Consider the following 18650-nt stretch of genomic DNA (forward strand, 5'->3'; position numbering starts at 1 on the left):
CGGGTTTGTCCTTCAGTGAGTTGGAGCAAGTGATTCAGTCGCCGTTCCTCACAGCTCTCATGCCTCAAAGTAGCACTTCTTCGTAAATGGATACAACCGCCTTTTTATTGCTGTTTGGTGAGTCGTGAAACAATTTTATACCAATTCCCGGTCTGAGTGGGCAACTGTAAGCGGGAGAGTGAGACTGAACCCGGCGGTGTCCGAACTCCGGTATCTCATAATTTGGTGTGGAGCCTTCTACATTGGAAAGCATTCAGAGCGGTTGCTTGCTTGTGCTGAATTCTCTGCGGGTAACGGTGAGGGGAGTGTAACGGTGAGGGGACAATCTCTCTTCATATCGGTATTAAAGTATCTCGGATCTAGTTTTTCTTTGATAATTGAATCTATGAGAATCTGTTTGTTAAAACCTGCAGCTTTGACCAACTGTTGGTCACCTGAGCTAATATCTCCTTCAGTGGCTCGGTGTCACATTTTGTTTGATAACGCTCCCGTGAGGCGCCTTGAGACGGGCTGAAAAGGGGAGATATTGGTCTCCCGATAGCCCAGTTACTGTCTACAGTGTCGGAGTAAGATGTATATAAAAGGAAAATTCCACGATCGACATCCGCTGAGTTTGCTGATCTCTATCAAGGTGGGGGGGGGGGAGGGGCGGGGTGGAGTGGGGGCGATACCAGTGGGCTCAGTGCCACAAAGCCATTGAATGAAATATCGGCCAAGTGTCGCCTTATCGCATCTTAATTGATCTCGAACGAGCCCTGCTATTTTTGGCGGGGCAGTGGGACTAGATGGATTGCTCATGCATAGAGCCAGCACGGACTCGATGGGCCGAATGACCTCCTGCCGTGCAGTCACCTTCTCTGATTCTCTGATACGAAATGTTCCATGCTTGGAAGTGAGCATGCGCGTTAGGAGGGTGCAGTTCGACAGGGGTCACCACGGCTGACCTCAGGTCAATCAACCCCCTGCACTCAGACATGAGCAGATAATGCGGTGGGGTATTGGAGGGCGGCCGTGAGCAACTCCCTTCGTGAATGCACGTCTTTGGGGGAGATAGAGAGAAAAAAGGGGAGAAGAAACATTTTAACACATTCAGTGGATAATCTAGTAAATATATTTTTAGTTATTCAGTTGGTGTTGAGACATTGTTCCTTCTGTCAGAGGTTAAGTTCCTCTTTCTTTGAACTAACCCTCCTCTGAGTTGAAACCGCTTTCTTCCGCCATGAAGCCAACTGCTCTTACTGTTCTCTTCAGCACTGGCCATTTCCAGTTTGCTTGCTTATTTTTCATTCTCTATTCCATCTTGCATCTCGATTTTAGGGGTTTTGTGATATTTATGAGCGCGTGTGTACTGTCTGTACAACTAAATATTTCTGGTGAATAATTCAGGCGACATTCAGCTCGAGGATTTTATTTTAACTCCACTTCCTCCTTCAGTGTGCTAGAATTGACCATGTCACTAAGATACAGATCTACACAGTGGGTGGAGACTAATGTTCCTCAATAAACACAGTGCTGCAGCTGCAAGTTGGGCTCAGCATTAACCCCTTATCTCCAACTTTTCATGCTGTTTTGTGTAAATAGACCCAAGGGCACCAATTGATAATTACCATGGATTAATGGAATTAGTTACAAATTTACACCTCTCGATAGACCTTATTCAGTTATGGTGGTGAAATGGAGAACAAGGGGGCACAATCTAATATATCCCCTTATTGCTAGCTTAGGAGATATTAGGTGGAATATTAAACATCTCTATCAATTTCAAGTGAATTCAATTCAATTTTATGAATAAATGAATGCCTGATAATCAGTGTGCTCCTGCACCACTATTAGGGGTGGATTTCAAAGAATTAATTAATTACTCGGTTAAAAGCCTATCAGAAAGATTGCCACAATGTATTTTCATTGAATATATTTCAACACATTCTTGGTTCTGCTACAATGTTCTTACTGTCAGGGGTTCCCATTCTGTTTGAGTGTTGTCCCTAAATAGATCCCCTTAATGAAAGCTTCGAAGATGTTAGTTGCAATATTAAATATTTTTATTCATTTTAAGTCTCTTGAATTGTATTTTATTAATAAATGAATGCCTGAGAATATATCCGTTACTGCACCTCTAATAGTGGTTGCTTTCAAAGAATTAATGAATATAACCATCGATTGGAAGAAAATCAGAAAGATTGGCACAATGAATTTTCATTCAGTGTGTTTAAACACACTCTTGTTCTGCTGACTGTCCTTACTGTCAGCGGTTAAACTTCCTCTTTGTCCGAGGTGAAGCGCTTCTGAGCTGAAACCATTGGCTTCCGTTCTAAGTGTTTGATATCACTGTTAAATTCTGCCTGCAATATTTTCAGATTCTTTACTTATTCATGTTCAATTTACTTCCTCCTTCCATACCGTTCACCCGAATTGTGACATTTGTGACAATGAGTAAACTGTTTGTAAAAGTATCGGTTCCCAGTGAGTTCAAACACCATTCTGTTCTCATTATTTAGACTCCACCTCCTCCTTCAGTATGCTGCAATTGACCATATCACAGAGATATAGATCTGCACAGTGGGTGGAGACTAATGTCCTTCAACAAACACAGTGCTACTGCTGACCGTTGCTCAGAAAAATATAATGAAAGGTTTCAATCGAGTAGTTGGGGAGAGACTGTTTCCACTGGCAGGAGGGTCGGCATTTACCGTTTAATCTCCAACTACCACCTTCAAAGATTTGTGAATGTGAATCCGCAGGTCTCTCTGTTAATGCTCCCGCTGTGCAATTTGATCATTTAGGTTATATTGCCTCTTCTCACTCTTCTTTCGAAAATACATCACTTTACACTTCTCTACATTAAATGTCATCTGCCACGTGTTTCCCCTTTTCACCAATCTACCAATGTCCTCCTGAGCTCTGCCAACAACCTTCTCATTGCTTACTAAAATTTCAAGTTGACAAGAATCATAGAATCATAGAATCTTACAACGTGGGAGGAGGCCTTTCGGCCGTCGAGTCTATGCTGGCTCCTTGAACGAGCAATCCAAATTAGTAACACACCCGAATTATTTTCTTCATAACCCTGCAAATTAGTCCCCTTCAAGTACATGTTCAATTGCCCTTTGAAAGTTCCGATGGAATCTGCTTCCATCACCCTTTCAGGTAGTGTGTTCCAGATCTTCGCAAACCTCTTTATGTAAACATTTCTCCTCATTTCCCTCTAGTTATTTTGCCAACTATTTGAAATCTGTGACCTCTGGTTACAGACCACTTGCCAGCGGAAACAATTTCACTCTACTTGATCTATCAAAGCCCCTCATTATTTTGAATACCTCTATTAGGTCTGCCTTTACACTTACCTGCTCTAAGGAGAACAACCCCAGCTTCTCCAATCTCTCCACACAACTGAAGTCCCTCATCCCTGGTATCATCCGGGTAAATCTCCTCTTTCCCCTCTCCAAGACCTTGACATCCTTCCTAAAGTGTGGTGCCCAGAGTTGTACACTGCCAAGGCCTCGGTCACTTCCTTGCAACCATCATAACCGACATCTCCTTACTTACTTCAAATCAAATTACTTCTGCGTTCCAACTTTGGAATAAACACTTTCACACTCCCTGTTGCCTAGACTTTGACCCGCCATTTGTCATCATACTTCTGCGGCTGTGTAACTTCTCAACCACTCCCGTTCTTCAACCGTTGATGCCTTTGCCCCGAGTAAAACGTTTACTCTCTTCTATCCTGATCGTTCCTGCTGGTTTAATTCCAAGGGGTGCAGACTTGAGCATATCTGGATCACCACTGGTTTAGCCATCCATCACCAGATATGGCTGACCCAGAATTAGAACAAGCACTATGTCCTCTCTGAAAACCGCCTGCTGCTCCAGAATGACCCTGGGGACCAAAGATAACCTCCAGCTTCTTTTGCCCACAACACACAATCTCCATAAATCTCTTTCCCAGCCCCCTCCACACTCTCCTCCAACAACAAATAAGAGGACCTCGTGAACTTCATGAAGTCTTACAGCACAGAGGAAGGCCATTTGGCTCGTCATGAATGTGACAGCATTTAAATGAGCTGTCAAATTAATCCCATTCTCCTGTTCTTTCACCATCGCTCTGCATTTTTTCCCTTTTCAAGTTTCTATCCAATTCGCTTTTGAAAGTTACTATTGAATCTGCTTCCACCACCATTCCAGATCATAACAATTTTTGGCGGAACAAAATTTATCCTCATCTCCTTCTGGTTCTTTTGCCAATTAACTTTAATCTGTATCCTCTGATTCTCGACCCTCCTGCCAGTGGAACCAGTTTCTCCCTTCATACTCGATCAAAACCCTTCATAATTTTGTACACACCTATTAAATCTCCACTTAACCTTCTCTGCTCTCAGGAGAACAATCCCAGTTTTTCCAGTTTCTCCACATAACCGAAGTCACTAAGATTAAGACCATCCATTCAGGTGCCTCTGCTGCATCCCACAATTCCCAATATCACCACGCCCAACCTCTCCTAAGGCTCTCCAATCACCCAGCCCTGATCTTGAGCCTTTTTCTAGTTTCCCTCCGATCTCCACGCATGTACTTTCCGAGCTGAGCTTGCCCATTAGACCCACCTCCTGATCCCTTGACCTTATTCGGAATAAAGAGCTGACTGTCCAACTTCGATTCCGGGCCCCAAACCAGCTGCAATTGTGAATGGTCAGTTTCCTGAGGCATTGTCCTCCTCTTGCCGTGAGACTGTTTGTTTCCTCTGCTTTCTCCTATTCTGATCGAATGCTGTCCCTAAATACATCTCCTTATTCATAGCTTAGGAGATGTTAGTTGCAATATTAAATATGTCTATGTATTTTAAGTGACTAGAATTGAATTTTATTAATAAATCAATGCCCATGAATAATTCTGTTACTACACCTTTAATATTGGTGGTAATTAACTTTCGGTTGAAAGCATATCAGAAAGATTGACAGTGAATTTACATTCAAAATGTTGAACCACAGTTTTCGGTTTGATGTATTTGCTCTCACTGCTAACTTCAGTCTGATGTTATATAGAATTTACAGCATGGAAACAGGCCATTCGGCGTAATTGATCTGTGCCGGTGTTTATGTTCGACGCGAGTCTCGCCCCCTATATCATCTAACCCTATCAGCATATCCTCCAACACCTTTATCTCTCATGTACCTATATAATTTGCCCTTAAAGGCATCTATACTATTCGCCCCAATTACTCCATGATGCATCAAGTTTCACATTCTCACCACTCTCTGGGTAAAGAAGTTTCTCCTGTTGGATTTATTGTGACTATTCTATATTTAGGCTCCTGGATTTGAACTGTCTCACAAGTGGGAATGTCTTCTCTACGATTACCCTATCGAACCACTTTATAATTTTCAAAACCTCTATCATGTCACCCCTCAGCCTTCTCTTTTCTAGAGAAAAGATCCCCAGCATGTTCAATCTTTCCTGATGGGCGTAACCACTCAGTTCTGGTTTCATTCTTGTGAATCTTTTTTGCACCTTCTCCAGTGCCTCTGCATCCGTCTTTTTTTAAATGTGGCGACCAGAACTCAGCACAGTTATCTAAGCGTGGTCCAACTAAGGTTCTGTATAAGTTTAAAATAATGTCTCTGCTTTTCAATTCTATTGTTATAGAAATGAACCCCAGTGCTGTGTTTGCTTTTTATGGTCTTGTTAACTTTCTTTGCTATTGTTAATGATTTGTAAATCTGTACCCCAGGATTCCTTCGCTCCTATACCCCATTTTGATTCTTATTTTCCAAGGAATACGTGGCCTCCTTACTCCTCTGACCAAAATGTATTGCATAATATTTTAAAATTCATTACTTATTCATCTTGGATCTTGCCCTCCAAAGCGATGACACTCATTTTGTGATATTCGTGACAGTCAGTAAAGTGTCTGTAAAAGTACCAGTTTACAGTGACTTCAAACACCATTCGGTTCTCATTATTTAGACTCCACTTCCTCTTTCAGTATGACTATATCACTGAGATATAGATCTGTAGAGTGGGTGGAGACTAATGTCCTTCAATAAACTCAGTGCTGCAGTTGCCCGTTGGGATCAGCATGAAGCTTTTAATCTCCAATGTTTCCATATCAATTCCCACCGTTAATGCATGCATCCATCCATCCCATAATAGAGCTCCGACACTTCTATTGCATTTCTGTGGTGTTGAGATGTGGGAATCTGTAAAAATGCACAATGTTTGGACACACACCCAACCCAGCTGCTTTCCTTTATCTTTCAGTGACGGTTTCATTCAGTCCCAAAACGGGGCTTTTGTACATTTTGAAGAACTTTTCACGCTGTTTTGTGTCAATAGGCACAAAGGCACATTTTGATACTGACTATGGATTATTGGGATTATTTGCAAACAGACATCTCGATAGACCTCACTGCAAAAACAAATTCTCCTCATCTCGCCTCTGGTTCTTTTGCCAATTCATTTCAATCAGTACCTTTTGGCTACCGACTCTTCTGCCAGTGCAAATATATTCCCCTTATTTACTCTATCAAAACCCTTCATGATTTTGAACACCTCTATTAAATCACCGTTTAACTTTCTCTGCTCTAAGGAGAATAATTCCAGAGTCTCTAGTCTCTCCAATTAATTGACATTCCCTATCCTTGGTATCATTCCAATAAATTTCCACTGCTCCCTCTGTCAGGTCTTGACCGCCTTCCAACAATGTAGTGCCCAGAATTGGACGCAGCACTTCAGCTGCGGTCAAACCAATGATTTATAAATGTTTAGCATAACCTCTTTGCTTCTTTTCTCTCTGCCTCTATTTTTAAATGATGTGGAGATGCCGGTGATGGACTGGGGTTGACAATTGTAAACAATTTTACAACACCAAGTGATAGTCCAACAATTTTTATTTGAAATCTACAAGCTTTCGGAGGCTTCCTCCTTCGTCAGGTAAATGTCTATTTTTGAAGCCATCGATCCTATAATTTTTTTGAACAGATCTATTAACTTGTACTGCCACCTTTCATGATTTGTGTACATACACCCCCAGGTCTCTCTGTTTCTGCAAAACCTTTAAAATTGCACCATATGGTTTATATTGCCTCGCTGCATTCTTCCTCCCAAAATGCATCTCTTCACACTTCTCTGTATTAAATGTCATCTGCCATGTTTCTGCCCATTTTATTACCAGTCTGTCTGAAGTCTGCTACTATCCTCCTCACTGCTTACTACAATTTCAAGTTGACTACATTTCCAACCGAGCTACAAGGTGACTTGACATTTTAGATAAATGAATGGTGGAAACTGGAACAAATAGATTTCTTTCTCGTGAAAATGTCAATTAGATCTTGTGGTTTCAACGTCATTTAATAACTTTAATAATTTGGACTCAGAAATAAATTAGTTTGGTTTCAAGGCCCAGTTAAATTTGCAGCATAATACACGATTAAGATGCTGATTATATCCTCCTATTTCTCCCAATCAGTTTGTATATAAGTCGCCTTATATCAAATACAGGAGACACAAGGTGGGATTCCATCTCTGCATGTATTTTAACAGAATTGAATTCAATTTTATTAATAAATGAATGCCCGAGAATCAGTCTGTTACTGCAACTCTATTTGTAACTTTCAAAATGGAATTGGGTAAATACTTTAACGGGGAAAAAAACATGCAGGACTATGGACAAAGTGCAGGCGGCTGGGACTAATTGGATAGCACTTTAAAGGTTGTTGAGGCTGTAACTAGTAGAATAGATAGGGGAGAACCAGTGGATGTGTTGTATTTGGATTTTCAGAAGGCTTTTGATAAGGTCCCACCAAAGAGGTTAGTGTGCAAAATTAAAGCACATGGGATTGGGGGGAATATACTGGCATGGATTGAGAATTGGTTGACAGACAGGAAACAGAAAGTAGGAATAACCGGGTCATTTTCCGGGTGGCAGGCAGTGACCAGTGGGGTACCGCAGGGATCAGTGCTTGGGCCCCAGCTATTCACAATATATATCAATGAACTGGATGAGAGAACTCAATGTAACATTTCCAAGTTTGCAGATGACACAAAGCTGGGCGGAATATGAGCTGTGAGGAGGATGCAAAGAGGTTCCAATGTGATCGAGACAAGTTGAATGAGTAGGCAAGAACATAGCAGATGCAGTATAACGTGGATAAATGTGAATTTATCCGCTTTGGTTGTAAAAACAGAAAGGCAGATTATTGTCTGAATGGTGATAGATTGGGAAAAGGTGAGGTGCAATGAGACCTGGTTGTCCTTGTACATCAGTCGCTGAAAGTGAGCATTCAGGTGCAGCAAGCAGTTAGGAAGGCGAATGGTATGTTGGCCTTCATTGCAAGAGGATTTGAGTACAGGATCAGGGATGTTATATAGGACCTTGGTGAGACTACATTTGGAGTATTGTGTGCAGTTTTGGTCTCCTTATCTAAGGAAGGATGTCCTTGCCATCGAGGGAGTGCAACGAAGGTTTACCAGACTGATTCCTGGGATGGCAGGACTGACGTATGAGGAGAGATTGGGTCGACTAGGCGTATATTCACTAGAGTTTAGAAGAATGAGAGGTGATCTCATCGAAACATATAAAATTCTAACAGGACTAAACAGACTAGATGCAAGGAGGATGTTCCCGATAGCTGGGGAGTCCAGAACCAGGGGTTACAGTCTCAGGATACGGGATATGCCATTTAGAACCGAGATGAGGAGAAAATTCTTCATTCAGAGGGTGGGGAATTTGTGGAATTCTCCACCACAGAAGGCAGTGGAGGCCAAGTCATTAGATGTATTCAAGAAGGAGATAGATATATTTCTTAATGCTAAAGGGATCAATGGATATGGGGAAAAAGCGGGAACAGGGTACTGAGTTAGATGATCAACCATGATCATTTTGAAGGGTGGAGCAGGCCCGAAGGGCCGAATGGCCTACCCTTGCTCCTTTTTGCTATGTTTCTATGTTAAGGAGCTGGCACAGGCACAATGGGCTGAATGGCCTCCTTCTGCGTTGCAAGGTTGTATAATTTTATGATTGTAATTGTGGTGGCATTCGAAAATTAATTATTCTGTTTGAAACGTATTACAAAGATTGCCTCAATGTATTTTCATTCAATGTGTTTAAACACATCCTTGGTTCTGATGCTCTGCTCTTACTGTCAGTGTTTAACTTCCTGTTTGTCTGAGGTGAAGCGCTTCTGAGCTGAAACCTCAGGTGTCCATTGTGAACATTTCCTGTCGCAATTAACTTCAGCCTGAAATACTTTTTGCTGCTTTACTTATTGGCATTCGATTTTCCTCCTCCTTCCATGCCGAGGACACCCGGATTGTGCAATTTGTGACAGTGAGTAAATTGTTTGTAAAAGTATCGGTTTCCAGTAAATTCATACAACTTTCGCATCTCATTATTTAGACTTAACTTCCTCCCTCAGTATGCTCGAGTTCACCACATCACTGAGAAATAGACCTGCACAGTGGCTGGAGACTAACGCCCTTCAACAAACACAGTGCTGCAGCTGTCCGTTGTGCTCAGCATTAACCCCATAATCTGCAATTTTTAAAATCTCAATTCCCACCGTTAATGCATCCATCGATTCCATATTGGAGCTCCGACGCTTTCATTGCAATTCTGTTTCGTGATGTGGACGCATGTGAAGATCTGTAAAGATACACAGTGTCTGCACACACACTCCACATCAGTTGCTTTCCCTTGTCTTTTACTGACGGTTTCACTCAGCCACAAAATGGGCCTTTCGTGTTTTTTGAACAAGTTTTCATGCGGTTTTGTGTCATTAGGCCCAAGGGCAGCTTTTAATACTTGCCGTGGGTAATTGGAATGTTTTACAAAGGGACGTCTCGATTGATTTTATTCAGTTATCGAGGGGAATCGAGAACAAGTAGGCATGGTATTAAAATTAGAGCTGGACCATTTGGAGTGAAAGCAGGAAGTACTTTTTCAAACAAAGGGTAGTGGAAATCTGGAAATGTCTCAAGTTCTGGAGTGGGAGTTTAACCGAAACGGACCAAAATGCCACCAATGCAATCACACTGAGAAATATCCATAAAACAATTCACGAAAATCAGCTTGTTATGTTGATCGTCTAAAGGTGTTGGTGTTAATTTAACTAATTAATGTTTTCTCCTTTTAGTTGTCTTTGGGGCTCGGCGGAGCATTTCTCAAGGTTAGTGTCGACGTTTTTCTCTAAAATAATGAAATTTAATAACTACTGTTCTAGACTGCTAAATCATTCAGTTAGTTTTTATGTAAATGAATTTGATTACTGTAACCAATCGTGTTGTGTCATTGGTAGCAGTAATACAGGTCTGTATCTCAGCAGCTGTCATTGCGAAGGCACTATGGGATATGTCCATGTTATGGACAGCACATCTATACACTTACTCTGTCGTGGGTTACAGAACTGCAAACAACACTCCAGATGGAACATAGGGACACAGGAACAGGTGTTGACCATTCGGCCCCTCGAGCTTATTCCACCATTCCTTTAGACCATGACTGATCTTGCTTAGACCACACTTGGAGTACTGTGAACTGATCTGATCTCCATATTATAAAAAGCACATTGGGGGACTGGAGAAAGTGTAAAAAGAATTACTAGGCTCATTCTAGAACTGAGAGGTTATACCTATTAGGAAAGATTGAGCAGGCTGGGGCGCTTTTCTCCGGAAAAGAGAAGACTGATGGGTAACCTGATAGAGGTCTTAAGATTATGAAATGGTTTGTTAGGGAAGACGTAGTGATGATGTTTCCACTTGCGGGGAAGACCAGAACTAGAGGCCATAAATATTAGGTAGTCACTAATAAATAGGGAATTCAGGAGAACCCAGGGAGTGGTTAGACGGTGGAACTCGCTACCACATGTTGTCGTTGAGGCAACTGGCAGAGAGGCATTTAAGAGGAAGCTAGATAAACACATAAGGAAGAAAGGAATCGAAGGATGTGCAGATAGGGTTAGATTTGGAGGGAGGGACAAGGCTCGTGTGTACCATAAACACCAGCATGGAAATGTATGGCCGAAAGGCCTGTATCTGCCCTGTACATTCTGTGTAATTCTATGTAATTCTATGAACTGAATCTTAACTCCATTTACCCGGCTAGGTTCCATATCCCTCAATAACCTTGCCGAACAAAAATCTATCAAAATATTCCAGGTTACTTGATTTATGGAAAAGTGAGGCAATATGGAAAAGTTTGTGGCGGGTGTGTGGGGACGTTGTTGGAGGTAGCCTTGATAATAAAAGATGAGATACAGAGAGAAACATCTTATCTCAAAAAATCAGGAAGTAGAATCAGAATGGGTGGAGTTGAGAAATAACAACGAGCAGAAAACACTGGTGGGTGTAGTTTAGAGGCCCCCTAACGGTAGATACAGTGTTGGACAGAGTATAAATCTGGAAATTAGAGGAGCATGTAACAAGGTTAATGCAATAATCGTGGGGGACTTTAATCTTCATATAAACTGAGCAAACCAAATTGGCAAAAGTAGTCTGGAGGAAGAGTTCATGGAATGCATTCGAGGCAGTTTTCTGGAAGAAGATGTCGAGGAACCAATTAGGGAACAGACTATTTTAGATCTGGTATTGTGTAATGAGACAGGGTTAATTAGTAATCTTAGAGTCAAGGATCCTCTGGGGTAGAGTGATCAAGATATGATAGAATTTCACATTGTGTTTGAGCGTTAAGTCCGAAACTAGGGACTTAAATTTAAACAAAGATAATTATGTAAGTATGAGGGGCGAGTTGCCGAAGGTAGATTGGGAAATTAGATTAAAATATATGGTGGTTGATAAGCAATGGCGAACATTTAAAGAAATCATTCATAATTATCAACGAATATATATTCTCTTGAGGAATAAAAATCCATGGGAAAAGTGATCCATCCGTGGCTAACTAGAGAAGTTAAGGATAGTATTGGATTAAAAGAAAAGGCTTACAATTGTGCCAAAAGGAGTAGTAAGCCTGAGGATTGGGAGGGTTTTAGAAATCAGCAAAGGATGACCAAAAAGTTGATAAAGAAGGAGAAAATTGAGCTTGAGAGTAAATTAGCAAGAAATATAAAAACAGGTTATAAGAGCTTCTACAAGTATGTAAAAAGGAAGAGATTAGCGAAAGTAAACGTGGGTCCCTTAAAGGCAGAGACAGGAGAAATTATAATGGAGAATAAGGAAATAGCAGAGACGATAAACAAATACTTTATATCTGTCTTATAGTAGAAGACACAAAAAGCATACCGGAAATAATGTGGAACCAAGGGTCTAATGAGAGTGAGGAACTTAAAGCAATTAAGATTAGTAAAGAAAAAGTCCTGGAGAAATTAATGGGGCTAAAGGCCAACAAATCCCCTGTACCTGATGGTCTTCATCGTAGGGTTCTAAAAGAGGTGGCTGTGGAGATAGTGGATGCATTGGTTTTGTTCTTCTAGAATTTCCTAGTTTCTAGAACAGCCCCTGTGGATTGGAAGGTAGCAAATGTAAACCCGCTATTCAAGAAAGGAGGGAGAGAGTTAGCCTGTAAAAGGGCACTTAGAAAAACATAATATGATTAGGTAGTGTCAACACGGTTTTATGAAAGGGAAATCGTATTCGACCAGTCAATTAGAGTTTATTGAGGATGTAACTTGCAGGGTCGATAATCGAGAACCAGTGGATGTAGTATATTTAGATTTTCAAAAGGCATCCAATAAGGTGCCACAAAAGAGGCTGTTACACAAGATTAGGGCTCATGGGATTGGGGTAATGTATTAGCGTGGATTGAGCATTGGTTAACGGACAGAAAACAGAGAGTAAGTATAAACGGTTCATTTTTAGATTGGCAGGCTGGAACGAGTGGGGTGCTGCAAGGATCAGTGCTTGGGCATCAGCTATTTACAATCTATATTAAAGACTTAGATGAAGGGACCCAGTGTAATTTATCCAAGTTTGCTGACGATACAAAGCGAGGTGGGGAAGTAAGTTGTGAAGAGGTCGTAAAAATGCTGCAAAGGGATATAAACAGGTTAAGTGAATGGACAAGAAGATGGCAGATGGAGTATAATGTGGGGAAATGTGAGGTTATTCCCTTTCGTAGGAAGAATAAAAAACAGAATATTTTTGAAAAGTGAGAGACTAAGAAATGTTGGTAGTCAGAGGTATTTGGGTGTCCTTGTACATGAATCATAGAAATTTAACATGGAGGTAAATCAAGCAATTAGGAAGGCAAATGGTATGACAGCCTTTATTGCAAGGGGGTTGGAGTATAAGAGTAAGGAGGCGTTGTTGCAATTTTACAGGGCTCTGGTAGACCACACCTGGAGTATTGTGTACAGTTTTGGTCTCCTTACCTAAGGAAGGATACACTTGCTTTAGACAAGGTTCAACAAAGGTTCACTAGATTAATTCTTTGGATAAGAGGATTGTCCTATGTGGAGAGATTGAATAGAATGGGCCTAAACTCTCTGGAGTTTAGAAGAATGAGAAGTGATATCATTGTAACGTATAAAATTCATAGTCGATTTGACCGGATAAATGCAGAAAGGCTGTTTCCCCTGACTTGAGAGTCTAGAACTAGAGACCATAGTCCCAACATAAGGGGTCGGCCATTCAGGAACGAGATGAGAAGGAGTTTCTTCACTCAGAGGGTCCTGAATGCTTGGAATTCTCTTCCCAGAGTGCTTTGGATGCTCAATCGTTGAATAAATTCAAAGCTGAGATCGGCAGATTTTTGGACTCTTGGGGAATCACTGGATATGGGGATCGGGCGGGAAAGTGGAGTTGAGGTAGAAGATCAGCCATGATCTTATTGAATGGCGGAGCAGGCTGGAGGGCCCATATGGCCTACTCCTGCTCCTATTTCTTATGTTCTTATGTTCTTGTTAGGTTGCAACTTCAGATGCCCGAAAAAACGTGCACTAGCGCCATCTGTCGGCGAACAATGCCAACACAAAAGATGATCACTGTTATCAATCCCTTTTGGGCTTGGGCAGAATCGCATAAAATCGACACTGAAAAGTGAGAATCAATTAATATTTTGAACATGACAATTTAACATCGATGTTTTTCCTTCTTTATGGTAGTGTGGAGACAATGTTATATTTCCCTTTCGTTAGATATAGTTTGGAAAAGCTTAACTCCCAAACAGGCAGGCGGGGAAAATTAGCTGGAGTACCAGTCATCTCAGAAATGTGCATTTTCACACATCACATTACTATCAAACAATGGGAGTTCGGCCGAAACTTTCCAAAGATATTTACAGCTCTGTAGGGGGGTTGATTACATAGAATTAGTTAGAATGTACAGCACAGAATCGGACCATTCGCTTCTGCTGGTCTATACAGGGTTTAGAATGACCGCTTCCCACACTGCCCCCACAGCCCTCTGTTCCCTTCTCCCTCGTGTATGCATCTAGCCCCCCTAAGATGCACCAATGCCACCTGCTTCAACCACTCCACCTGCCAGCGACTTTCACATTCTCTGTATGAGAAGAAATTCCTCCCAATTTCTCAGTTAAAGGGACAACCGGCTTGGCGGAGATCCAAAATTAAGTTGGGCGTGGTTTCTCGACCAAGGGAGTTTGTGAGCTCGGCGAGCCAATCAGCGACAGAGATAGCTGAGGGAGAGGTTAAAGGTCCAGCTTCTCTCTCTCTTTCTCCCGCTCACTTCCTCTTTCCATTTCTTTTTCATTTCAGTCACCTCTCCTATTTCACCACACTCTCTCTCTCTCATTGCCCATTGTCTATTCCCTGCCTCTCTTTTTCATACTCTCTCTTTCGTCCCACTGTCCACTTGCACTTGTCACTCCCTCCCGCCCACTCTCTCATTTTTTCTTCCTATCCAGCCCCGTTGATACCACTCTTGCCATTTCTCCTGCTTCTCTCACAGCATTCCTCTCTCTGTTTCTCTTCCACTCCTATTATTCATTCCTCTCTGTCGCTCTGTGTTTCTCTCCTGCCCTCTCCCAAGCCTCTGGCGTGATCTCTTTTAACCCGTTGAATCTTCCTTCTACGCCCCGATCTCCATCTCTCTCAGTCGCCCCATCTCTCTCTGATTACCATTTCCTTGTCTCTCTCTGTGGTTCTCTCACTCCCCTCTGTCTGTCTGTCCGTCTCTCTCTCTTTGTCTCCCTCGCTGTTTCCCCTTCTCTTTCCCTCTCACTATTTCTGCCTGTCTATTTTCCGTATCCTCTCTCTCTCTCGCTTTCTCTCTTCTATCTATCAAATAGCTCTGTAGTTTTATGCTCATAAGCAAACACAAACTGATCTATGTTCTCCTGTTGGTTGGGAGAGCAGCGCCCAGTTTCCCATTCTCTGTACCGCTTAGCCGCCAACGTGCGTTGTTGGTAACTGCTCATTGACGGTCAATGTCTTTTTTACATAGAACTTCTGGTGAAACCTGAAATTACCATGAATGAAGAGACTGGCGTGTACTTACCCGGAGAAACCATCACGATTAACTGCCTTGACGACAAAAAATACCGGAGTGGCAATTATGCCTTTTACAAAGATGGGAACGAACTGCAATTTTCCACTAGCAGCACAGTGTATCAAATTGCAACAACCAACAGAAATGATCAAGGAGATTACCAGTGCCGGTATAGTTATCGGATTAACGGGGAATGGAAATGGTCCTCGTTCAGTGACTCGGCGCCAATAATAGTAACAGGTGAGTGAGACAGGGCAGGGTTTTTGCAACTTTACAACGAGGCAAATGTTTCAGTTATGTGGCGATATTAGATAAGATATGATTGTACTCCTGAGAGCAGACATGAATAAGGGGAGATTCAATAGAGATGTGCAAAATGATGATGGGTTTTGATAGAGTGGACAGGGAGAAACTGTTCCCACTGACAGAAGGTTCGGCAAACAAAGGTCACAGTTTAAGGTAATTGGCAAAAGAGCCAGGTAGGAGATGAGGAAATTATTTTTACGCAGCGAGTTGTCATCTGGAATGCACCGCCTGAAAGGGTGGTGGAAGCAGGTTCAGTAATAACATTCAAAATAAATTGTATATATACTTTAAAAGGAAAAAAATGCAGAGGTAATTGGTAAAGAGCGGTGGGAGTTGATCTAATTGCGTATCTCTTTCAAAGAGTCTGCACTGGCACGATGGACCGAATGGCCTCCTTCTGTGCTATAAGATTCAATGATTCGTTGTGAACAGGTGAATAGACGCCGCACTTCACAGAAACTAAACAGAAAACAGAGCAGCTAATTTGGTGAAAATGCCCGGCCGCATATTGCACTGTCATTGGACAAGTTTCATTCCAATAACATCGCCACAACTGAATATTAAAAGTTGGATAATTGTTTGCAGAGTTTTAATTGTTTTAAACACAAACGTCTAGGAATGAATCGTGACTCACAGTTAACTGTAGCTGGAGAATACTGTAACCAAGAGCCAATGGGAAGACTTATAAAAATATTGGACAAGATTCGTTTCCTACGATTACATAGAATTTACAGCAGAGAAACAGGCCATTCGACGCAACAGGTCCGTGCCGGCGTTTATGCTCCACAAGCGCCTCCTCCACCCTATTCCTTTCTCCCTCATGTATTAATCTAGCTTCCCCTTAAATGCATCAATACTATTCGCCTAAACTACTACTTGTGGTAATGAGTTCCACATTCTTAGCATTCTTTCGGCACAGAAGCTTCTCCAGAATTCCCTATTGGATTTATTGGTGAATTTCTTATATTTATGGCCCCCGAGTATTGGTCTCGCCCACAAGTGGAAACATTTTCTCTCCGTCTACCGCATCAAATCCCTTCATAATCTTAAAGATCTCAATCAGGTCACCCCTAAACCTTCTGTTTTCTCGAGAAAAGGGTCCCAGGCAGTTCAGTATCCCCTCAGTGTTCGAATCGTCCAATAAATCGCTTTGCACCTGTCCAGTGTAATATGGATATCCTTTTTGTAATATGGAGATCAGAACTGTAGACAGCACTCAAAGTGTGGTCTAACTAAAGTTCTATGCACGTTTAACATATTTCTCTTCGCAGAGATTCTTAAACTAAAATGTGCAAGACAGCTGCAATTCTGCTTGTCTGATTCCAGTCGGTTGCTGGAGGAATACAAGGATGTCATACAGATTATGGAGAAATTACAACACGGAAACAGGCCGTTCGGCCCAACCACTTCGTGTTGGTGTTTATCCTCCACACGAGCAATAGCCCTAATCCCATGTTCGTGCTCTGCTCCCAATTCCCTTCAACCGTCGATCGAACCTATTCTTAAATGTTGACATGGTCTCTGCTTCAATCCACAGCCTCACAACACTTGCTTTAAAATGTCCCTCCTGCTCCCTGCCCGAAATACCATTTTTAACTTATCAATCTCCACTCGTTCGGACTCCCGGAAACCGCCTGTGTCTCTATACTCGGTCCCATCCCTTCTGAGATTTAAAGACGGCCACTAAATTACCCCCATTCTCCGTTGTTACAAGGAAAACAGCCACAGTTTTTGAATAAAAGAAAGAAGTAGCATTTATTTTGCGCCTTTTGTGACCTCAGGACGTCCCAAAGCGCTTTACAGCCAATCAAATATTTTTGAAGTGTCGTCACTGTTATAATGCAGGAAACGCGACGGTCAAATTGTACACAGCAAGGTCCCACAAACAGTAATGTGATAATGATCAGATAATGATCAGATAATCTGTTTTAGTGGTGTTGATTGAGGGATAAATATTTGGCTCAGGACACCAGGGAAAACTCTCCTGCTCTCCTTCGAAATAGTGGCGTGGGATCTTTTACATTCACTTGAGACGGCAGCCGGGGCCTCGGTTTAACGTCTCATCTGAAAGACGGGACATGTGACGGTGCAGCAGGCTCTCAGCTCAATATTCAGTCCCAGTGAGGTCATTGATTCTCATCCCCAAGAATGATAATGATGAAATCGAGCCCACCATCACTTACCTCCTTTATTTGAGATTCTAATCTCCACGGTTTAACAGAGAAGTTCACTCTTTTTAATCCGGTTTGCACCACAGGCTAAATGACCAGAAATTGGAATTTCAAATCCACGCATTTCCATGTGCCCCTCGTATCGCAGAGTGCAATTTCAGGGCTAAAATCTGATTTTGGAAATAGAACCACAAACTTATTTCTTTTCTCTCGCAACTCAGTTTGATTCCACTAATGAATGGTTAATTCCCGTTTTGAGGAACTTCAGCCATCGATTCCAACTGTTCCCGAAAATACAGCGCAATCGTTATTGAGTTACCAAACTTCCACCGTACACATAATCCACAGATCCATTTCTAATTGTTCTTTCCATTCATTTTGCCACAGATCCGATAACAACGCCAAGGATATCCCCTGATAAACCGACTGGGGTGTATTTGAAAGGAGAGACGGTTACCATTACCTGCATCGTGACCGGATACTATCGCGATAAAACCTTCCATTTTTACAGAGGTAGCTCACCGCTGTACTCTGATCAAGTCCTCGCAAAGGACAACATTGCAACATTCAAGGTCAGCAGAGCAGACCAAGGAGGGCGGTACCAATGTCAATATGGAACCACCGTCAATAGAAGGTATTTATGGTCCCAGATCAGCGAGGCTGTGACGGTCACTATAGCAGGTGAGTGAAGGGGTGCAGAGATTAGGAAAATGTTTATTCAACACCATTAGGGGTAGATTTTAACTGTGCGCTCGGGTAGAATGGATGATAGTGAATCGGCAG

At 42.0% G+C, this 18650-nt stretch overlaps 3 protein-coding genes across 3 annotated transcripts in view; 2 read left to right on the forward strand and 1 right to left on the reverse strand.

Moving 5' to 3' along the window:
* LOC137318386 (zinc finger protein 16-like) overlaps nt 1-18650 on the forward strand; it is a 254149-nt gene that overhangs the window by 126204 nt on the left and 109295 nt on the right. The window lies entirely within an intron of this gene.
* LOC137318362 (zinc finger protein 850-like) overlaps nt 1-18650 on the reverse strand; it is a gene marked incomplete at its 5' end in the record, with an annotated part of 98777 nt that overhangs the window by 43883 nt on the left and 36244 nt on the right. The gene's annotated exons all lie outside the window — the stretch shown is intronic.
* Nucleotides 36-18556, forward strand: LOC137318342 (leukocyte immunoglobulin-like receptor subfamily A member 6). Its single transcript, XM_067981227.1, has 4 exons — nt 36-117; nt 10125-10157; nt 15346-15630; nt 18255-18556. The coding sequence occupies exons 1-4, from the start codon at nt 87-89 to the stop codon at nt 18554-18556; spliced, it is 651 nt and encodes a 216-aa protein (XP_067837328.1). The 5' UTR covers nt 36-86.

The sequence above is a fragment of the Heptranchias perlo genome, unplaced genomic scaffold, assembly GCF_035084215.1.
Source record: "Heptranchias perlo isolate sHepPer1 unplaced genomic scaffold, sHepPer1.hap1 HAP1_SCAFFOLD_70, whole genome shotgun sequence".
In the NCBI taxonomy this organism is placed as follows: domain Eukaryota; kingdom Metazoa; phylum Chordata; class Chondrichthyes; order Hexanchiformes; family Hexanchidae; genus Heptranchias; species Heptranchias perlo.

What these genes read in the sequence shown, in the direction of transcription:
- LOC137318342 (XM_067981227.1), top strand. Translation starts at nt 87, where the DNA reads ATGGATACAACCGCCTTTTTATTGCTGTTTG. An exon ending in TCGGCGGAGCATTTCTCAAG is followed by an intron (nt 10,158 to 15,345) that starts GTTAGTGTCGAC and finishes TTTTTTACATAG; the next exon opens with AACTTCTGGTGAAACCTGAA. An exon ending in GGCGCCAATAATAGTAACAG is followed by an intron (nt 15,631 to 18,254) that starts GTGAGTGAGACA and finishes ATTTTGCCACAG; the next exon opens with ATCCGATAACAACGCCAAGG.